Source organism: Bos indicus, chromosome 18 (genome assembly GCF_029378745.1).
Source record: "Bos indicus isolate NIAB-ARS_2022 breed Sahiwal x Tharparkar chromosome 18, NIAB-ARS_B.indTharparkar_mat_pri_1.0, whole genome shotgun sequence".
Taxonomy (NCBI): Eukaryota; Metazoa; Chordata; class Mammalia; order Artiodactyla; family Bovidae; genus Bos; species Bos indicus.
This window is the reverse complement of record NC_091777.1, coordinates 56,633,259-56,654,745: the sequence shown is the minus strand read 5'-3', so window position 1 is coordinate 56,654,745 and position 21,487 is coordinate 56,633,259. Positions and strand designations below refer to the sequence as shown.

General features: G+C 53.7%; 2 protein-coding genes and 1 long non-coding RNA gene across 10 annotated transcripts; 1 reads left to right on the top strand and 2 right to left on the bottom strand.

The window, feature by feature from the left end:
• Nucleotides 1-7: 7 nt before the first annotated feature.
• On the bottom strand, nucleotides 8-10,186 carry PRMT1 (protein arginine methyltransferase 1). 3 transcript variants are annotated; one of them, XM_019979863.2, is made up of 11 exons: nucleotides 10,040-10,123; nucleotides 7,737-7,790; nucleotides 7,096-7,197; nucleotides 6,193-6,348; nucleotides 5,987-6,050; nucleotides 4,073-4,215; nucleotides 3,233-3,320; nucleotides 3,025-3,140; nucleotides 2,242-2,392; nucleotides 1,819-1,940; nucleotides 8-308 (listed from the first exon to the last, which is right to left on the bottom strand). In XM_019979863.2, exons 1-11 carry the CDS (start codon nucleotides 10,073-10,075, stop codon nucleotides 225-227), a joined length of 1,116 nt encoding a protein of 371 aa, XP_019835422.1. In that variant the 5' UTR covers nucleotides 10,076-10,123; the 3' UTR covers nucleotides 8-224. The 3 variants fall into 3 exon arrangements, with proteins under 3 accessions (XP_019835422.1, XP_019835423.1, XP_070627597.1); XM_019979864.2 differs by lacking the exon at nucleotides 7,737-7,790 and having other exon boundaries at nucleotides 10,040-10,186; XM_070771496.1 differs by lacking the exons at nucleotides 7,737-7,790; nucleotides 10,040-10,123 and adding an exon at nucleotides 7,422-7,444.
• Nucleotides 10,187-10,295: 109 nt separating this feature from the next.
• On the top strand, nucleotides 10,296-13,193 carry LOC109572780 (uncharacterized). The gene is made up of 3 exons (XR_002182849.2): nucleotides 10,296-10,799; nucleotides 12,617-12,710; nucleotides 12,903-13,193. It is a non-coding gene; the product is annotated as an uncharacterized lncRNA (long non-coding RNA).
• A 1,189-nt stretch (nucleotides 13,194-14,382) lies between these two features.
• On the bottom strand, nucleotides 14,383-21,403 carry BCL2L12 (BCL2 like 12). Of its 6 annotated transcripts, none has more exons than XM_019978812.2 (7): nucleotides 21,289-21,403; nucleotides 20,492-20,606; nucleotides 20,137-20,279; nucleotides 18,086-18,172; nucleotides 17,908-17,999; nucleotides 16,467-16,745; nucleotides 14,383-14,595 (listed from the first exon to the last, which is right to left on the bottom strand). In XM_019978812.2, exons 2-7 carry the CDS (start codon nucleotides 20,596-20,598, stop codon nucleotides 14,545-14,547), a joined length of 759 nt encoding a protein of 252 aa, XP_019834371.2. In that variant the 5' UTR covers nucleotides 20,599-20,606; nucleotides 21,289-21,403; the 3' UTR covers nucleotides 14,383-14,544. The 6 variants fall into 6 exon arrangements, 4 of the variants coding, with proteins under 4 accessions (XP_019834371.2, XP_019834373.2, XP_019834372.2 ...); XM_019978814.2 differs by lacking the exon at nucleotides 21,289-21,403 and adding an exon at nucleotides 21,168-21,188; XM_019978813.2 differs by lacking the exon at nucleotides 21,289-21,403 and adding an exon at nucleotides 20,816-21,026.
• Between the last annotated feature and the right edge of the window lie 84 nt (nucleotides 21,404-21,487).

Genomic DNA, 21,487 nt, shown 5'->3' with positions numbered 1-21,487 from the left:
GCTGCCATCCCAGCTGAGGATTTATTGGCGTAAATGCAACCATATAAAAACATAAGTTATGAAAAACACAGTCACGATGTGCCCCCCCCACCCCCAGCCCCTAAAACCCCCTTCTGTGGGAGGGAGGGAGAGGAAGGGGGAGCCCCGAAACCGCCTAAGAACGCCACAGCCCCTGGGCCCTTGCAGGGCCAGCCTGGCTGGGGTGGGAGAAGCCGGGCGCCGCCTCAGCGCATCCGGTAGTCAGTGGAGCAGGAGAGCTCACACAGCTGGCCCTTGAAGTCCAGGTCGATGGTGAAGTCCAGGTCACGCTGTGGGGAGAGTGCGGCCATGAGGGGGGCTGGGACAGGGCAGGCAGAGACAGAGGGCAGCGGGGGGAAGGGGGAGGACAGCACAGCCCGCCAGAGGTGCCGCAGGCCCCCAGTGGTCCACACCCCCTCCCAGGAGACGCCGTGTTGCTGCTCCCACACCCAGCATCTGTCTTGACCCGGGGTGCCCGATTCCCCGTGAGGTTTTCAACGTGACATCCTCAAAACCACCTGGAACCCAGCCAATCCCTTGCCTTGGGGGGTGGGGGGTGGAGAGGGAAGGGAGGGGCAACTGCTGTCTCCTGCATCGTTAAGATTTCCTTTATCAAAACCAACCCTATCAGCAAAAGTTATTTCTTTCTTCTTTTACAAGAAACAAACCTCTTTCTAGCAAACTTCCTCCTCTCAAAAAACTCTGGGGCCCCACCCCACCGCCCCCCTCTTCCTCTCCTCCAAAGCTTCCTGGAGGCCAACCCTCCTGGGGCCCACCCTGTGGCCTGGGCTCCCAGCAACCCCTGAAAAGACTGGGGCAAAGCCACCAACAACCTCAAGAACTGATGCCCTCCTCAGACCTGACTGCACGTCACTCCTGGGTCCCTCTTCCCTCTTTGGGTCTCTTTCAATTTCTGGTTTGAGTTTTCTCAGCCTTTTCGCTACCAGACCACTCTTTTCCTGTGAGGGAGTCTTATCTTGTGCCCTGCACACGGAGCGGCTCCCTTGCCTGTCCACTAGATGCCAGCCGTGCCCCTTCTTCAACTGTGGCAAAAATGTCTCCAGACAATGACGTGGGGGGGGGGTGGGGCAATACCATCCCTGGCTGAGAACAGCTGCTGAAACCAGCTCTTACCTCCCTGACTTAGAAAGTGGGGCCACCCTGGGGTCTCCCTTCCATCCAAGCTCAGGCAGTGCCACTCCTCCCTGACTTAGAAAGTGGGGCCACCCTGGGGTCTCCCCTCCAAGCTCAGGCAGTGCCACTCCCTGCTCCACTGACATTTCCAGCTCAGGCCACGCCCCTCAACTTCCAGACCTTCCTCCCGCCAACCCAGGAGTCCTCCCACCCATGCCTGAGCTCCTGACTTTCTCCCAGACCTGCTTCCCCGCCACATCTCAGCAGATGAAACAGCCCTCCTTTCCTTTCTCGCTCCCACTCCTGGGCCAGGATATCCTCCGGCCCTGTCTCCATCTGCTCCAGTACCTGCCGGCCCCTTTCCCAGCTGAGCACAGAAGTCATGACCAGCTGGCACTGACATGACTCTCCTGTGTCTAGAACTTGAACAGCAGGGGTCCGGCCTGATCATGCCTGGGTCCCTGGGGTCCCTTGGTTTCCAGTAGGTGCTCAATGAAACTGGTCACAGGCAGACCGGGGGTGGGAGTGTGAGGGGCACAGGCCAGACAGATGACTGCAGAACAGAGGGTAAGCAGGCTAGCTGGCGGGTTTGGGGCCGAGAGGTCCCCGGGCCCCAGAACAGGCAGAGGTGCCCGAGCCCACCCCCAAGCTGCCCCAGAGCCTCACGTTGTTCTTGGCGTTGGGCCGCATGCCAATGGTGCCAAAGATCTCCTCGCCTGTCTTCACCGTCAGGTAGTCCTCCATGTAGAACACTGTCTGCTTCCAGTGAGTGTAGGGGGACTCGGGGCCTGGGGGTGGGCGTGGGCGGCATCAGCCCGGCCCACCCAGCTCGCCGCCTGTCCCTCCCCACCCCCACCTTCCCTCCTCGGGACCCCCTCGCCCTCCAGAGCCCACTGACTGCGCAGTGACTGTGGTCCCTTCACCCCGATCAAGCCTGGGACGGGCTTTTTCTCGGGCGCAGAGACTGGAGCACCGTGCACTCGGACTGGCCGGCAGAGCTGCTGTCAGAAGCCTCCAGGCCCCCGGGGCTCCCTCTGACCACTCCTGTCGCAGGCCCCACTGTGCCCGCGCCCCTGCGCCCCGCCTCACTGGTGGAGAAGCCGGTCCTCTTGTGGCAGCGGGTGAACTCGATGTTGAAGTAGGCCACCAGGGCGTGCACGTAGTCGTTCCGCTTCACTTGCAGGCAGAAGGGGGAGGTGAAGGTCAGGTCTTCCACCTTGACTGTGTAGATGTCCACCTCCTGCGGGAAAAGCCTCGTGAGCCCCCTTCCCTGACCTCCAGCCCAGCGGTCAAACCTGGGGGCCCAGCTGGATCCCCTGCTCTCCCAACCCCAACCCCGAATCTGACAGGTCGACCTCCTAGAAGGAGTACCGCTCCTTGGAGAATCACCCAGTTTCCACTCTCCAATGCCTGCCCCCAGCCAGTGTCCCCACTCCGCTGTGGCAGCATCTTAACAAGGTTCCATGGCTCCCGCCTTCTCCTCCCACATCCCTTATCACACAGCCTGACAGCCTAGAAACGGATCACGTCACAGCCCTGCTTAAAATCCTTTGACTGCTCAGGGTAAAACTGGGGGTCCTGCCTCAGGCCACGGAGGCGTGCCCAGTCAGGGCGTCTGCCCCTCCCCATCTCCGTCCACAAACTCCCTCCTCCACCCAGTTTGGCCTGCCTCCCGTATCCTTGTGAGAGTTGATACTGGGGTTGAGAAGGGGATCCTCAAAAAATGATGGCTGTCGGTATATCAGGGACCCACGTGTGTATATAAGCTCCCGAGACCTCAAACAAGCAAGCATTCACGGTCCCACACATGGGCCAGGTGCTGGCTCTTCTTGGGCTGACCCTGAGCGACCCCCAGCCACCCTACCCGCTCACCTTGATGAGGCAGGCATTGGTGACCAGCTGCTTGGGGTCCACCACATCCACCAGGGGCTCCTTGATGGCCACGTCTTTGATGCAAGACATGTCGAAGCCGTACACATTCTCCCACCCTGGGGAGGAGGCGGGGAGGAGCGGTGAGCCCACGGGGTAACCGGCACTCAGCCAGTCCCCACCCCGTAAGCTCCCCGGGCCCCGAGCTCACAGTGGATCTTGTAGTCTTTGTACTGCCGGTCCTCGATGGCCGTCACGTACAGCGTGGCTCGATCTGGGAAGATGAGGCCATCGGGTGCCTACGGGGAGCAGGGCAAGGGCGTGAAGGATGGGGGGACTGGGCAAGGTTGCCCCATTTTGTTTCTTTATCCACCCGACACCGCCCTGGTCTGGGCTCAGCATTTCCCAGGTGGGCCCCTGTTGTGGCCTCCTCACTGGTCCCCAGCCTCAGTCTACTCCCCAGATAGCTGCCTGATGGCTCTGAGGAGCATCTAAGTCAGACCCCGTCCTAACCTCGCCCCTCTGAGGAGTAAAGCAGTCTTACACGTCCATGAGGTCCCACGAGACTTGCATAGACCCCTCCACCCCTCACCTCCAACTTCCTTCCAGATCCTCGTTCTACTGCAGGTTCCCTACACAGCCAACTCGCTGCTGCCCCAGGACCTTTGCACTGCCCAAAATCCTCTGTCCAGTGTGCCTTGCCCCTCAGATCCCATGTGGCTCCTCCCCGTCCAGGGTTCAGGTCTCGGTCAGCTCCCTGGGAGGCCTGCTGTGACAGCACCTGGGTCCATAGTCCCTCCTAATCCCTCTGGCCTGCTGTGGTTCTTTTCCAGCACCATCTCCCTGTCCCTGTCTAGCCTCTGGTACTGGGCCTCCTCCATCTTGCCCGTGGGCCTCCTAACATCCGTGTAGATGTCTTCCAGCCCCTGTACTCAGTCCCCGTGGTGGGAAGTACCGAGCATGGCTTTCCTTTTCTGCCTGGACCCCCACACCGGCTCAACAGCAGGACCCCAGCCTGCACGAGCTGCTCCCGCCCCACCGGGGGCCTCACCAGCCACTTGTCTCGGGCATAGAGCACAGTGTTGAGCATCGACTCGTAGAAGAGGCAGTAGCCCATCCACTCGCTGATGATGATGTCCACCTTCTCCACTGGGAGCTCCACCTCCTCCACCTTCCCCTTGATGATGGTCACCACTGTGGGGCAGACAAGGGCACATGCCACCAGCCCCGAGGACAGCCGTCTGCCTGCCTCCCCTGGGGGCGGTGGGGACACCCCAGGGCCTGGGGACCCCACTGGGACAGCCTTGTCTTCTCAAGGAAGGGCTGGGGGCTGTGTTGGGGCATCTTTAAAGAATTCTGTGAGCTGAAGCCACACCCTGTCAACTTAAGTTTTAAAATTCATTCATCATGGGATATTTCTGAGGCAGGAACAGAACTTGACATGAATCAGGTATTAGGTGACGTTAAGATTTTGCCATTAACAGGCAGGACCAGGACCCGGCGCAGACAGCCCCTCGCTCTAGGACACGGAATGGGAAAGGCGGCCACCCTCTTACCCGTCACGCCTCACACACTCATGGGGAACCTGGTGCCAAACCATTTGCAGACAACCTGGTTCTGGGTCAGGGTTTTGTATGGGGCAGAGCAGCGCCCTCCCTGAAATCTACTAGAAGTCAGCCCATGGGATTCCCTGGTGGTCCAGTGGCTAAGAGTCCGTGCTCCCAATACAGGGGACTGGGGTTCAACCCCTGGTCAGGGAACTAGATCCCACACGCTGCAACCAAGACCTGACGCAGAAAAGTAAATTTTTTTTAAAAAAGAGATTTTGCCGCTAACAGCCATGGTCATGTTTTGTTTTTCTGGCTGCATTGTGTAGCTTGTGGGATCTTAGTTCCCTGACCAGGGATCGAAGTGGGGCCCTAGCAGTGAAAGCAGTCCTAACCACTGGACTGCCGGGAAATTCCCGTGGTCATGTTTTTTTAAATAGCCTTATCTATTAGAGACACATGGCAGGATTTATAGTCAGAATTTGCAAAAAAAAAAAAAAAAGAATTTGCTTCAAAAGGAGGTATTTAAAGCTGAGTGATGGGAACTTGAGGATTCATTACACTAGTTTCTCTTTTTTTTTTTTAAAAAAAAAACCCCTTCAGCTTCTAGAATGCCAAGGGCCCTCATATCAAAAAACCCCACGTTCCCATGTTCTCCGCCCCTCAAACCTTGCAGGTGGGAAGGGCAATGTGGCACCTTCTGCCCAACTTTCTTCCACTTCTGATCCATGCAACCCGACTTTTATGAACTGACCTCACAGATAACACTAGTTCATATATGACTGATGATGACATTACACGTGGGGGACGGAAGTCTTGGAAGCTCAAATGCCCATGAGCAGGAACTTGGTTAACAGAGCTGGTGTATGTGCAAATAGAGGATGGCCGTCATCAAAAAGCAAGATCCTCTCAACATCGTGTCAGGTGCTAAACTACACGATACACAGGCAAAAATCGCAAAGGGCACATATGAAACACCATCTGTGTCAAAAACCAGCACGTGAATGCAGAACCATACGCACGCTTGTTTGTTCACCGGTATGAACCTCTCCAGGAGGGAGAGCTGGCTGCACTTAGAGAAGAGTGGCTGAGAGGCGGGCGGGAGACTTCTTACTATGGGCTTCATGTGCCAACTCACTGAAAAAACTCAAGATGCTTCTTGAACTTTTTTTTTGTTTTTTCTTTAAATAAAAGACTGAAGCACTAAGCTTGTGACTTCGACATGCAGATTCTAAGATGGCTCATCAGGTGATGGGTTCTGAGAAGGCTGGATTTTGGGGCTGTCGGCAGCCCAGAGCCCACAGGGGATGAACGCCTGAATTTGACTTCCATGGCCCCCATTCCCTTGCCGAGGGGCCCCAGGGAAGCTGGGATCCCCTGCTCCCTCCCCAAAGACCCCATTCTCTTCCTGGGCTCACCATGGTCTAACTTGTTGGCTTTGACGATCTTCACCGCATAATCAGAGATACTGGAACACTCGATCTGGGGGCCCAGGAAGAAGGGAGGGTGAGACCCCCCCAAGTCCCACCCTCCGCCCCCACTCCCCTCCACCCAATCCCTGAGCCCCAAGGGGCCCCCTTTCCGTCCCTAGGCCCAGGCCCGGCTGGCCACCGAGGACACTCACCCCGATGACCTTGCGGGCCCCAGCCTTGGCGGCAAACATGCAGAGGATCCCTGTACCCGAGCCCACGTCCAGCACCACCTTGTCTTTGAAAAGGTGCCGGTTGTGAAACATGGAGTTGCGGTATGTGAGGGTGCGGACCTCATCTTTCAGCATTTCCTGGCAGGGGTGGGAACAAAGAGATCATGAGGGGACTGGCGTCCCGAAAACCAGGGTGTCCTGGCCTCCAACACGCTGATCAGCTTGAGGACCAGCACTCAGTCCTCAAACCTGCTTTAGTCCCCTTGGGACAAGTTATTTCCCTTCCACACGCCTCAGTTTCCCTACATGAAATTGGACCGGATGGACCAAAATCCTATCTTAGGCGCTTTCTACCCTTGCCGCCTCCCTGTAGAGCCTTGACTTTAAAAAGTCCTCAGTAAGCCAAAGCCACTAAACCGCCCACGTGAAAATGGTAAATTTTGCTATGCATATTTTATAACAATTAAAAAAAAAAAGGAAAGAGAAAAATTTTCCCACCCCATCTCTGCTGCTTTCTGGGACCTCAGCCTCCACCACATGCAAAAGGGGTGGAGAAGACTTTCGAGCCGCTGGGGGACAGTGCCGCTGCCGATCACTAGAGGGCGGCAAAGACCGGTAGGCCCTGACCTCAGGCTGCCGTCTCAGACGCACATGCGCGCTCCCACGGCGGCCTCCCAGGAGAGGACTGGTAGACCGCCAGGCTAACCCCGTCTCCCAGGCAACGGCTGCGCGAGGCGACCCCGGAGTGTGAGCTCTGCCTGCGCAGAGGGGGTGGCCCGCTGCCAGGGAAGGGAGTGCGCATGCGTCAGAGGTGAAGCTCCAGCCCTCCCCAACATGACCCCCCGGAAGATTCGGCAGCCTTAGGAGTTGTCTGTCCATACTCACCTCGTGGATGCCGAAGTGAGCGTAGGAGTCAAAGTAGTAATCTTTGGACGTCATGTCCTCAGCGTTGGGCTTCTCGCTGCTTTCTGCCTGGCCACAGGAGACCTGGGAGGGGGTGAATGGGAGCAAATGGGGTCACATCTGGGGGCTCCCCACAGATTCGGAAGCCTCCAGGCAGGTCTCTACTGCTCCCTGGAGTATACAGAACACTCCCCAAACCGTACCACGGCAACCCTACAGCCCCCAGCTGCCGTCGTGCCTCTCCCAGGAACCCCCCACCCCCAGAACACCATCCAGGAGGGCACGCCCAATACCTCAGCCAGGCCTACCATCTCTCCAGTCTCTCTGCCCCCGTCTCTAGCTCAGCCCACAGCTGGGGAAGGGAGGGGAGAGGAAGGCAGAAGCAGGGCAGACACGGGGAAAGACAAAGGTGGGGTGGGGGGCTGTAAATGGAGTTAAGGAAGTAGCCACAGTACTGGGGGAGGCCAGGTGGGGGCCAAAACCTGGACGGAGTCTGGACTAAGTGTTTCGGGGCCAAGGGTAGAGTGATTTGAAGCCAGAGGGATCAGTCAGACCACTAAAAAGGGCCTGACATGTGAGGAGATATGTGTATGTGGGAAGGGGTCTCACAAAAGGATATTTACTTCTTCAAGAGGCGGCTGGAGGCTCATCCCATTAGCCAAGGTGGCTACAAAATTCTAGGAGAGAGTAACACGGAGAAAGGATTAGCTACCGGGAGCGGCTAGGGGAGGGCCAGGCCAGGCGACTCTGGCTCTTGGGGGAGAAAGATATGTTTCCTACAATTTTGTTTTTCCTTTGTGAGCAGTGGTGGGAGAAGGAACAAGTAAAGAGGCAAGGCTGTTTTCAACAGGGGTGTGGGAGATGTGGGGGGAGCAGGGAGGGGGTTCTGTCCCAGCTGCGGCTGGAGAGATGGCGGCCTGCCCCCACAACGGCCCCTGTTGGGCCAGGCACCTGAGCACACGCGCCTCCCCCATCCAGGCCAAAGGAACTGGCACCCGCCGGGCACAAGGGCACTGCCAGCTGTCACTCCCCCTCACCGTCTAATCTCCCCAGATTAGATGACACTTCCTGACACAAAGCCTCATCCTGGGGTACCATTCGTAGCTGGGGGAAGGGACTGGCAGGGTGTACCCACTGGGCATCTGCCACCTCTGCAAAGCAGTCTCTCATCTGAGAGGATTCCAGAAAGGAGGTGTGGCACACAGGCGCCCCCAGCAGAGCTGGCACGTGGGCTGCTAGCTCCTGCCTGGGACTCAGGGAGTCCCAAACAAAACAAGGGAGCGCCAATCTCCTGATCATGACCCTCTGCACAGGAGGGCAGAGTCCCACGGAGGAGGCCAAACCCTGGACCCCCCAAGCCCCTCTACTCCCCATTCGAACCACCATCTCAGGCCCCGAAACTCCCCAGGGGAGGGGCCGAGTCCTGGAGCCCCCTCTGAGGAAGATATTTCCTCCAGCCAAGAAGGCCCTGTTTAGCAGAGAGCCAAGGCGGGGCGGGGGGGGGGGTGTCACTGGAGTGACTCCTGGGGGCTGCCCCCCAAGATATGCATCTTGGGACCTCATCTCCCATTCCTGAGACTGCTACAAGCTAACAGGCGAGAATAAGAGGGCCAAACAGATTACAGCTCTTCCAGATGCAAGCACTCTCCAGGCGCCAAGAAGCGTGAAATCACAGACATAACCCCTGGGCTCCAAGCCCCACCTCCATCCTCCCCAAGCCAGTGAATGACGCGGATACAGAAAGACGGCGGGTGAGGGGACTTCCCACGGGGGCCCATTTCTCTACACCACCGACATCACCGCCAGACATGCCCCCAGAGCGCTTGAGACACAACATCAGGACAAGCCCCACATAGCTGCAGGAGAATCACACCTCACAGGACACCATTTCACGCAAGCAGGCTCAAGACCCTCAAACAGGGGTTCGGGGAGGAGGAAGTCACCTCCCACCTTCACAAATACCCCAGGGAGAGGAAGGGCCAGAAGGGGGTAAATCCGCTGCCTCCACTGCCTCACACCCCCTTCCCAGGACAGATTCTCTCTCCCTTTCTCTCCCTCGCCCGGGAGGGCTTCGACGGGGAGGGGGGCTTGGAGACACGCCCCATGAAAAAGATGTCCCGCCCACACACCCAGAAATGGCCACAAGGGGGTGCACAGCGCCTAATCGGGAAAGATCTCCTTCAGCTCGATGCCCCCCCATCGACCAGAGGGAGGTCACAGGGGCATGCCCCATCCCCCCAGCTCCCAAAGAGGGGGAGAATCCAGAGACAAGAAACTGGAGGGTAGGAGGGGTCCCAGAGGGAACCAATTCTTCGTCTTCCTCCAGTCCCAACGCAAGAGTGCACGAAACCTGGACGGATGCCTAAGCAGATGCCCTGGTCCCAGGAAGGGGTTTGTTGAGGGTCGAGACACACTGTCCCTCCCAAGAGCCTCATTACTGCGCGGAGGTCCCCACGTAAGTTCCACCCCGAGGTGCTTGTCACGATCCCCGGGGAGGAGGGCAGGGGGCCTCGGAGGGAGGGTCCGAGCCTCCTCTCCGCCCCCCCCCCCGGGGCGCCCCTCCCCCGGCCGGGGGCGGGGCCTTTGTCCCGCACGTGGAACCCGCCGGGCCAGCGGGCACGGCACACCCCCTCCCCACCCACCGTGCCGCGGCCACGTGGGGGCCAGGCCGGAAGCGCCCCCAGCCCTCCTCCACGTGGGAGGGGGCAGTAGGCCCTCGGCTTGGCGTGGCGCCTCAGGCCCCCGAAAGCTAAGGAACCCGCACTTCAAACGGTATCCTCGGACACGGAGCACGCGACGCCCCCCTCCGTACAGCCGGGGGTCTTCAACCCCAATCCGGCGATTCAGAGCCCCTTCCCCACGGCGGAGGCGTAAAACACCGACTTCCAAACCGCCCCCCGCCCCCGGCGGCGCTCCTGGCGCTCACCTCCATGATGCAGTTCGCGGCCTCGGCTGCCGCCATCTTCACCCGCGTCTACTCCTCCTCCGGCCGCCGAGACCCCCCCCTTTCTCCGCACTCCCCCGGGACCGCCTTATACCGGAGGGTCCACGGCCCGCCCACCGCGACCCCGCCAGGAGATCTCATTGGTAGCGGAGGTGACCTGTGTGGAAATGCCATTTAGCCATTGGGCGAAGGAGACGCCCATCAAGGCTGAGGTGCCCGCCTAGTCTGGCGTGCCGAACCCCGCCCCCTTAAGTCGACGGGGATGGGAAAGACTGCCCGTCTATCGCAAGAAGCGCGACTGACGATTGGGCAGAATCTACTGGGAGTTCCCGCCCCTTCTCCAGTACCGCCTCAAAGCTTCCCGGCGGACCCTGCGCTGAGCGGACATCTTGAAATAGAGCTATCACCAAAAGTACCCGCCTCTTAATAGCTGCTATTGGTTTATTAACGATGTGACGTCATGAGGCTTTCGGCCTGCCTCCACCAAGCGGCTGGCCGCAAGGAGAACGTGACGATTGGCCCACGAGAAAGGAAAGCAGGCTTTAGGCTTCAGAGATTGGCTCAAACAAACTGTCACTCATCGTCCACTCTGTGGCTCTCCCAGTTTGTAGGGAATCCAAGGGGGAATAAAGGAGCTTGTGCCCATTTTCCTGCGGGAAAACTGAAGCAGTGAGAGGCTCAAGGAGAGGGAGGTCTTGGCCAGGATCCCGAATCAAGTCAGAAATGGGACTCAGGCATCGAGGTATTTAATCTCTAGCCCTCTACTTAATTGTTACAAGTTTTTTAAACCCAGTGACCCCAACTCAAGCACTTGGCCTTTGCCGAGTCCTACCACGCTGGGAACACCCACCCGCTTCGTCTGGCCGTCATGAGTCAGTCCCGACACAACTCAGTCGCCACATCCTCCAGGTAGCTTCCCTCGACCTGTAGAAAAAGTTACTTGTTGAATGAAGGTAACTGCTACTTGTGGAATGTATCCATCACCCTAGAAAGTTCCTTCACGACCCTTTCTAGTCAACACCGCCCTCCCACCCAACCCCAGAAGCAATTACTGTGTTTTGTTACTATAGTGTATCTTTTCAGCTTCTAAAATTTCCGATAAAAGTATGTGTTCTTTTGTGCCTGTCTTGTTTTTCTCAGCATAATGTTTTCAAGATTCGTTCATGTCGCATATAACGATTGTCCAACCCTTTTTATTGCTGAGGAGTATTCCATTGTGTGGCTGGATCACATTTTCTTCTTGGTGGACATCTGGGTGGTTTCCAGATTGGGGCTGTTATGAATAAAGTGGCTATAAACCATCGTGTCCCAACCTTTCTGTAGATGTACACTTTGAATTCTCTTGGGGCAATCTAGGAGGACATGCTTGCGTCCTATGCAAGGTGTATGTTTAACTTGATAAGAAACTGCCCCAAAGTTTCCTATGGTGTTCTACCGTTTTGCATTTCCATCAGTGATGCGTGAGAGTTCTAGGTGCTCCACATCCCCTCCAGCACTTGATAAGATCAGTCTATAATTTTAACGACTCTCCTATGTAGGAAGAGATTATCTCCTGGTTGTGAGTTGCATTATTGCCCTGACCGCCAAGTTATTCAGCACCTTTTCATGTTTTCCTGTGCTTATCGGCTATTTGCATGTTTTCTTTCTTAAAAAAAAAAAAAAATATATATATATATATATATATATTTTTTTTTTTCTAATTTGGCTGCTTCGGGTTTTAGTTGTGCACAAGTTCCAGAGCATGTGGGTTCAGTAGTTGCTGCAAGATGCCCAACCAGGGATGGAATTCACATCTCCTGCATTGGAAGGCGGGTCCTTAACCACTGGACCACCTGGGAAGTTCCCCTATTTGTGTATTTTCTTTTGTCAAGTGTCTGCTCAAGTCTTTTGTGTATTTTTGCAAACAGAGTTGTTTTCTTATTCATCAACTGTAAACGTTCTTTATAGATACAGGTCTCTGTCAGGTATACTGACTTTACATTTTTCTCCCAATCTGTGACCTGTCTTTTCCTTTTCTTAATGTTGTCTGTTGAAAAGCAGAGACTTTATCTGAACCCACATCTTGATCTTTATATGTTGTGTGGAATTTTTTTTTTTCTATTTCTCCAAATATTTCAGCAGGGTTTTCGTGTCTTATCTTTTTTTTTTTTTTTCTGATTTCCAGTTAACCCAATCAATTACTTTTGCTTTTGTGTTGCTATGAAGAAGGAAAAATTATAACACATTCTCTACAACATTAGGAAATAAACCAATGTCACTGGGTATAGAGTATAGGGGCTTCCCAGGTGGCTCAGATGGTAGAGTCTCCCTGTAATGCAGAAGACCCAGGATTTGATCCCTGGATAGGGAAGATCCCCTAGAGAAGGGAATGGCAACCCACTCCAGTATTCTTGCCTGGGGAATTCCATGGACAGAGGAGCCTGGCAGGCTACAGTCCATAGGGTCGCAAAGAATTGGATACGACTGAGTGAATTCCACACCACAGAGAGTACAGCGGGGAGGTCTGGGCTGGAAGCAAAACTGGGGGAGTCTCAAGTGTCAAATTCTGCCTTCTCCAAGATGGCAGCCACATGGGACAACTGAGTAATGGGCCATGACTAGTCTTAGCTGAGATAAGCTATGGCTGTAAAACACCAGATTCTGAAGACTTCAGGTAAGAAAAGAATCTGTAATACTTCATTCATATTTTTTATATTGATTACATGTTAAAATGATTCTATTTTGGATAAATGGGGTAAGTAAAAATTATTGTTAAAATTAATTTAACTTTTTTACTTTGCTTTCATGGGGCTACTATTATATTCTAAATAACACCTATGGCTCATGTTATATTTCTGTTGGCCAGTGCTGCATTAGGTCATAGACCACGAAATGGACAAGATCACTGGAGAGTTCGTGTGATTAGAAAGGTGGTCAGAAGACCTGAGTCAAATTGAAGAGTTGGGTGTCTCTATGAGGCCGCAATGATTCTGCTAAAACCAGCACTGGCAAGAGGCCCCCAGTCTCAGGTGAGACTGAAGCTGAGACCTTGATAGCAGCATAGTCATACCCTGAGCCAAGCACCCTGCTAAGCTGCACCCGTGCCCCTGACACACAGAGACTGAGATTAATAAATGCATTGTTGTAAGCCGCTAAATGTGTATGATTTGTCACACGACCATAAGTGATCCATCTCCAAATGTCATTCCTGCTCTACTTAGAAATCATGGTTATGAGACCCACCGTAGGTGTTTTTAATTAATGAGGAGGCATGTCTATTATTATACCACTAATTTTTATATTAATCTTGAAAGCTTTATTTCCACACTCGATCCTTATTTGCACTGGTTACATCCCACAAAGTCATCACAAACACTGAACTGGCGAACACCTTGTTCAGCCTTGATCCTGGGGGAGATACAGGGTCAGGTTGCCACAAGTGTCTTGTCACAACACTTTCATCAACCCATCAAAATGTAATCAGGTTTTCTGTGTATTTTGTTTGTAGAGACATTATTTAATGTATAGTGGGCCTATTCACATTGGTCTTGCAGCCAACAGCACTATAACGAAAACGAGCTATGACAGACTGTACTTAATTGTGGTACGTGGCAGCCTTCCTTCACTTAGGAATGCTGGCTAGGACCTTCGGGCTATGCTTTGGGGCCCTTTGGGACAGCGAAATCACCACAAGTAGCACAGAGACGTGAAAAATGTGGCACTGAATAGACTGTGGAAAGGATGTGTGTACACAGTGTGAGAGCTGCAACGAGAAGGCAGCGCTGCCTCGCCGACCTGAGCTGAAGGGTGCCCACTGGGTCAGTCCCATCGTTAGCTGCCCTGAGCACGTGCACGCCTACCAGTGAGTGCAAAGGTACGTGAGTATTCGTTTGGGGACTACAGACAAATGTTCAAGAGTAGGCGAATTCGAAAATCCGGAATCTGAATACCGAGGCTTGACTGTACTTGGCTTCCTTTGTAATCCTGTACTTTTCATTTTAGGCATTTACAGACATAATTCAGTGAAGGCAGTGATAGCCCTAAGAGGGTGACAACCTCTGGTAGACTGGTAGATGAGGAGAAACCAGCAAAAAAGGCTCAGAAGGAGCGGTGTGAAGAGAAAAATGAGAAGCGGATGGTGTTCTGGATGCCCCGTGAAGGAAGAGCATAGCTTTGTTCTGGAGATAGCTGTTCAGGTGGCAGGAGTTTGTAGGTGCCCCAAATGAATATTTCCAGAAGGAATGAAAATATTGGTTCTTTCCCCAATTTATAAACTAGAGAGCTCCCTGAACCAAATCTCCTCTACTTAGTCCTTTAGTTTTTGAGAGAAAGAACACATAATAAAATACTTGAAAAACTTTTTAATGTGAAAACATTTTAAACAGTTTTTTTTTTTTGGCAAAAAAACAGGGCAGGCACCACCCCACAGCCCTGAGTAGAATAGGAAGGCTTGGAAAGAGGGTGCAGGGACATGAGGTCTGATCTTGCAGCAACTTCTGAGGGAGAGCTCAGTCCAAGGGTAAGTTCAAGTCCACAGGTGAAACTGCCAAGATGCCCTCCTGGAAGGGAAAAGTGGCGGATCCCCGTGAGCGGAGAGGCGTCCTCCACTCACAGCAGTGTCCACCTCCACTCACAGCAGTGTCCATGCTGGCCCAGTGAGAGCAGAGACCGGGAAGGCAAGGAACCAGAGAGGAGGAGGGGACAGAGACCCAGAGAGAGGCAGACAGGGATGAGAGGTGAGGGATGGAGACCCCAAGAAAGGATCAGAGACCTGGGGTGGGTGGAAACGGTCCTGGGGGGTGGGTGGGAGAGGCAAAGCCCCACAGCTGGGGTAGAGAGACTGAAAGAAGGGGAACAGAGTCCTGGGGCTTTAACAATACAGAGCCCTGACTTTGCGTTAAAGTCCTAATTCCAATTCCCCACCCTGAATAAAGGACTTTGCCTCAGCCTCCATAAAACCAGGATAATAATCGAATCCTATAAGGTGGTTGAGGGGTATAGATGGGATCATTCCACTAAAGGCCTTGCCTGAGCACCTGGCCAAGCTTGCCTGTTATTCCTTAAAGAATAAAATGTTCTTACGACTAATCCAGCTTCTGCATTGAGCTCTGGACCCTAATATCCACTGTTCCATCATCATCTTGCATTGAGGTCTGAAGGTTCTCTCTCCCTTAACTGAACCACCTCCGATCACCTCTAACTCCTCCCCAAACCTGCCCCCCACCTTCCCCTCTACTCTGCTCTTCCTGGTCTCAGGGGACATCAGATGTAGCTCTGTAGCTGCTCAGGTCGGCATCTTCGGCATCATCCGCGACTCCTGTCTCCCATTTGGTCTCCCCATTCACTCCGTGAGCAAAATCTGTCAGGTCTATTTCCAAATTAAATCCGGAATTCTCCACTGCCCCGACCCTGGTCTGATACACCCTCATCTCCTCCCTGGACCAGCGCTGGTATCTTTCTGGGGCTCCCCACTTCCGCCCTTGCCCCCTACATTAGTCCCCATATGGCCGCCAGAGGGCGCCCGTGACCACCCAAGTCAGCTTGCATCCCTCTACAAAGAGCCCTCCTACAACTCCGGGCTCACTCTGTGTGCAAGTTCTTAAGCATGATCGCAAGGCCTAAAGACTTGCACGATCTGGCCGCCTCTCCTGCTTTCATCTCCCATCCTCTCCCCCTCACCCACCCTGCTCCAGCCCTACTGGCTGCCTCTCTGCTCCTCAAACACACCTAGCCAGTTTCTGCCAGTCTGTGAAACAATGACAGCCTGGCAGTGATGAGGCCGGTAAATGAGATGGTGTCCATTAAGCAGCCAGAAATTGATGTTCAAGGGGACGGGGACAGCAGCCAAAGGTCATTTAGTCCGTACACAGGAGCCCCATCCAGCTCTGAGCCCAGCGCTGGATTTAAAGCAGTGAGCAAGCATGGTAAGGTGGGAGGGTGTGGGGGTGACTGCGACTTTAAATGAAGACCAGGGAAGGCCTCACTGGGGGTGATACCTGAGCAGATGGGCAGAAGAAGCAAGGAAGGGGGATATTGGGGAAAAGGCATTCCCGCAGGCAGTGCTGCACAGACAGTCATCCCACAAAGACCAAGTACCTACAAGGATGATCCCATTTTAATCCTCACAATAACCCTTTGAGGTAGGTATTGGAGTTCTCCTGCCTTTACAGATGAGGGAATTTGTTTCTGACATAACTTTTTGTGTATACCAGAGTGGTTAAAGCTGGGCAGGGCATCTGCAGTTATCACGGCAGTGCCTGGTGTACAGTAGGTGCTCAACAAACACAGAACGGACGAACGGTGGAAGCGGGAGAACACCCGTGATGTCTGAAAGGAAGGTTAAGACTCCACCCCCGTCCTTCCCCGCCAATACACACACATACAATGACAATTAGGTAAAGAGAAGCCCAGAGAGGCTGTGGCGGCTCACCCAGCCCCCATGGGCCTGGATCCAGGGCGCGAAGCTGTGCACATGCTCTACACTGAGTCCGGCCAAGGTGCCCCCCAGCCCAGCCACGCGCCGGCTCAGCTCCATAGCCAGGGCCAGGCGGGCCAGGGGTTCCGGGGAAGGTGGCGGAGGCCCAGGGCACGGTAATGCTTGGCTTGGGCGAGGGCTGACCTCTCGGCTAGAGAAGAGTTCCACTAGGCGGCTGAAGGAACTGGCAGAGAGGCGCGCCAGTTTGCGCTGTAAGGCTGGGTCTGAAGCCAGCTGTGGGACAGGGAGAGGAAGAGCTAAGGTAAGCCTCAGTCACACCCTCGTAGCTAGCCAATAGGAAGCTCGGAGGCGTGGCTTCAAGCGAGTTCTAGGTGTAACTGACGCTCTAGGCCACGCCCCTATCCAGCACATCAGCCAATCACAAACTAGACTATAAGATCTCAGCCAAGCTACTCCCAGAAAGATGGCCAAGAACCGGCGAAGCCAAGCCACGCCCCTGCCAAGGCCCCAACAGCCAATCAGGGCCAAGCCCTAAACTTTCTATGCTATGCTGTCACTTCAGTCGTGTCCGACTCTGTGCGACCCTATAGACGGCAGCCCACCAGGCTCCCCCGTCCCTGGGATTCTCCAGGCAAGAACACTGGAGTGGGTTGCCATTTCCTTCTCCAATGCATGAAAGTGAAAAGTGAAAGTGAAGTCGCTCAGTCGTGTCCGACTCTTAGCGACCCCATGGATTGCAGCCTAACAGGCTCCTCCGTCCATGGGATTTTCCAAGCAAGAGTACTGGAGTGGGGTGCCATTGCCTTCTAGCTTGCTAATATTATAGCGACACTTCTGTGGGCTTCCCAGAGACCCAGAGGCCAAGCCAGTGTCTACAACAACCTTGCCTTCTACCGTACAATGAATAAGACTGTACACTTTGCCCAAGCTCCTGAGCCAACTAGATTCCAGGACAGAGCCACAAGCCACACTCCCTCTGGCAGTCCATTTCTCCTACATTCTAAGTCATAGCCCTATATAGTCAATCAGGTCTTCAGATTTTAGATAGCTGCCTTTGGGTTACAGTACATTGGGTTGCAAAGACTCAGACACGACTTAGCAACTAAACAGCATCAGCAGCTTCAAACCACACCTCCCACCCTTTCCCATCACCATACAGTCCCTTACTTCCTCACCTGGTCCCAATTTCTTTCCTAGAATGTGTTTCTGGTGGCCACAATCTTTGCCTATAAGCCACCCCCCTCTAGCGATCAATGAAAGGCAGTAATTTAAGGTATTGCCCTGGCTTACCCTTCTACTCACTCTTTCACTGAAGCCTTGTACCACCGTTCCCTGTCCGACCATCCAGTGAGAATGCAGATTCAGCTTCAGGTCCCAGTGTGGAACCATGCTGCAATTCCTATCCTAGCTAAAGGGGGAACAGACCACCCATCACCTTCTGGTTGATGACTTCTGCCTCCTCTTCCAGCAAGGCGACCAGTTTTCGCAGCAGGGCTTCCTTCTCTGTGGGTGCGGGACCCTGTAATTCTGGAGGCAGAAGAGAATTTGGCTGGGGGCAGAACCCTGGTGACCCTTCTACATGCATCCTTCTCCAGCACCCCTCTGCACCTCACCTGGACTAGGTGGGGATCTCAGTTGCTCTTGCACCAGCTGTTCCAGCCGCTGGGCCACCAGGGCATAGAAATCTGGGGTAGCAGGGCCTGGAATGAAAAGAGCCAGCGATGGGTCTTTAGGAACTTTGGACCCAACATCGGGAACTTGGGTATTCTCTCCTCCCAATCATCTTGCCAGGTAGCAAGGATTTCTACTTCAGAGTGGGGTAAACTGAAGACCAATGAGCAAACCTGACTAAAAAACCCCTTGTACTCTTCCCCAAGCTGGACTTAAGAGTGTTTGGACCTTGAAGATGATCCCATCTAAGGAAGGCAGACATACGGCACACCCCAGGTTAATGACCCTTAGCATCCCATTCTACCCCTTGTCCTTTTCAGGCAACTCATCACAGAACTCTTCTCCCCAGCTGTGAAATCCTCTTCAACAAAGCCCCTGCAGTAGCCATTACTAGTCTATCCAGGCTCATGTGTGAGAAAAAACCTACCTATCACTCTTGATCAAGTCCAATTCCCACCCCTCTTCATTCCTACTTTGCTACTGGAGAAAAGGGTTCATGTAACCGAAACGGCCAGGCAACTGTGACTGAAAATCAGGTCTCCTGCCTCCCTATTGGGGGTACAGTTCAGTTCAGTCCAGTCAGTCAGTCATGTTCAACTCTTTGCGATACCATGGACTGCAGCACACTAGGCCTCCCTGTCCATCACCAACTCCTGGAGCTTGCTCAAATTCATGTCCATAGAGTCAGTGATGCCATCCAACCATCTCATCTTCTGTCATCCCCTTCTCCTCCCGCCTTCAGTCTTTGACAGCATCAGGGTCTTTTCTAATGAATCAGCTCTTTGCCTCAGGTGACCAAAGTATTGAAGCTTTAGCTTCATCATCAGTCCTTCCAAGGAAAATTCAGGACTGATTTCTTTAGGATTGACTGGTTTGACCTCCTTGCAATTCAAGGGACTCTTCTCAAGAGTCTTCTCCAACACCACAGTTCAAAAACATCAATTCTTCAGTGCTCAGCTTTCTTTATGGTCCAACTCTCACATCCATACATGACTACTGGAAAAACCATAGTTTTGACTAGATGGACCTTTGTTGGCAACGTAATGTCTCTGCTTTTTAATATGTGGCCTAGATTGGTCACAACATTTCTTCCAAGAAGCAAGCGTCTTTTTATTTCATGGCTGCAGTCACTATCTGCAGTGATTTTGGAGCCCAGAAAAATAAAGTCTGCACTGTTTCTATTGTTTCCCCATCTATTTGCCATGATCTTAGTTTTTTGAATGTTGAGTTTTAAGTCAGCTTTTTCAGTCTTCTCTTTCACTTTCGCTGAGAGGCTCTTTAGCTCCTCCTCTTCACTTTCTGCCATAAGGGTGGTGTCATCTGCACTTTTGACCTTACTGATATTTCTCCTGGAAATCTTGATTCCAGTTTCATCCAGCCTGGCATTTCACATGAGGTACTCTGCATATAAGTTAAATAAGCAGGGTGACAATATACAGCCTTGACATAATCCCTTCCCAATTTGGAACCAGTTTGTTGTTCCATGTCTGGTTCTAACTGTTGCTTCTTGACCTGCATACAGATTTCTCAGGAGGCAGGTAAGGTGGTCTGGTATTCCCATCTCTTTAAGAATTTTCCAGTTTGTTGTGATTCACACAGTCAAAGGTTTTAGCATAGTCAGTGAAGTAGATTTTTTCTGGAATTCTCTTGCTTTTTCTATCATCCAATGGATGTTAGCAATTTGATCTCTGGTTCCTCTGCCTTTTCTAAATCCAGTACTGGGGGTACTGGTGGCTACAAAAGTTTAGGGGCAAGGAAGCACGTGTAGAAAGAGAGAGATAATAGAGAGGGACCAAAAGCTCTCCTAAAGCAGCTCACAGAACTGACAGATAGCAATCCAGCTGGGTGTCAGGGGTGAAGGTAGGTGCTGGAGACCCCTCAGAGCTACTCCCTTAGCTGGGTGATCTTAAACTAGTTCCTTATCCTCTCTATGCTTTAAGAATCAAAGCTGCTGACCCTGCCAGTTCTTGGATGATTGAAGGAAATCTCTTACCAGGCTCTGAACCATAGCAGGGCCGGAGTGGCAGGGAGCAAGGCCGAGAGGACTCAGGGGGAACGGCTCCTCGCCTCAGGGAGCAGGGAAGACATCTTCGAAGGCGGCTCAGGAAGTCTGTTGGCTCCTCCTGGGCAGGGCTCCTGGGGAAGGGGACCTCAGAGAGTGATCCCAGAAGCTCTTTGCAAGCAGTCCCTTTGTCCTCCTGAGAGCCCTTCCCTGCAACCCCCAGGACAAGGAGTAGAGCGAGATATAAAGAGGCGGGGAAAGAGACAGACTGAGTCCAGGAGCAAGAGTTGGAGAGGGGTCCATCCCAAATGCAGCACCCTGAGGAAGGAGGGCAACTCCCTCTTACCTGGGTGGGGTCGGAATGGGAGACCCCACAGCCTCACCCCGCCTAAGGAAGGCAGCTAGGACCCTCAGTGTGTCCTCCCGGAGCCCCAGCTCTTCCGAGCCCGCCATGGGGGCACCTGTGAGAGAAGGAAATGGAGGATGGGCTCTAGGGTTCAGAGCGAAGTGAAGGCTGGGGCCCAAATTCCTAGTCCGGGAATGAGGAGGGAGCCAGGACTAATGAATCCCCAAAGAGGGAAGGGGATCCCAGGTATTTTATGGGAGTTTCGGGGTCTGGGAGCCCCGATGCTTGTCTCTAGAGAGAGAAGAGGAATGAAGACAAAGACACCTTGATCCTGAGAGAGGAGACGTCTGGGGATTCTGATTCTTGGGTCTAAGGGAGGAGGGGTCTGGGGCCTGAGCGCTTGAGTTTTTGGAGAAGAGGGCTGGGGGTTTGAACTCCTGAGTCTAAGAGAGAAGGGTTAGGGTTGGGGCTGTGGCCTCAGACCCCTGAATCCCCGAGGAAGAAGGGCCTCTAGGGCTCCGACTTCTGGATTCTGAAGGAAGATGCAAAGAGACTGAAATCCGTAGAGGATCAAGAACTACCAATCCCAGCAGGCTTCGCAGCAAACATTCCCCTCGGTCCGTTACTGGTTCGCCGCGCAGCCTGCTGGGAGGTATAGTTCTACTCTCTGACTCACGCTAGAATTTGGGAGACTGAAGACGCTTGGATGTCGGGGGAATAGGACTGAGTTGCCCGCTCCTGGATCCCGGCTCCCTCTTCTTTCCTCCTCTCCAAGCCCGCGCTGACGTCCCGCTCACCTGATCCTGGGCCCCCGCCGCCGCCACCACCTCCTCCTCCTCCTCTGAACTTGTATTAAGTTTCCTTTCTTAGGACAACTTTCCCGCGCCTGCGCACTGGTTCGGATTGGTGAGGGCCCAAACACAGAGGGGCGGAGCGCTGGGTCCCGCCTAATTTGCTTGTGACTTTCCCAGCATGCCAATGGCCGGAAAACCTAAG

Coding starts and splice junctions, on each gene's coding strand:
- PRMT1 (XM_019979863.2), bottom strand. CDS start 10,075: ATGGCGGCAGCCGAGGCCGCGAACTGCATCATGGAG. Junction 6,349..7,095: donor CTCACTTCGGCATCCACGAG/GTGAGTATGGAC, acceptor CACCCCTGCCAG/GAAATGCTGAAAGATGAGGT. Junction 4,216..5,986: donor AGCCAACAAGTTAGACCATG/GTGAGCCCAGGA, acceptor TCTGCCCCACAG/TGGTGACCATCATCAAGGGG.
- BCL2L12 (XM_019978812.2), bottom strand. CDS start 20,598: ATGGCGGGCTCGGAAGAGCTGGGGCTCCGGGAGGACACACTGAGGGTC. Junction 20,280..20,491: donor CCCATTCCGACCCCACCCAG/GTAAGAGGGAGT, acceptor CCCCTTCCCCAG/GAGCCCTGCCCAGGAGGAGC. Junction 14,596..16,466: donor TCCAGGCCCATGGGGGCTGG/GTGAGCCGCCAC, acceptor TTTCCCTTCCAG/GAGGGCATCTTGGCAGTTTC.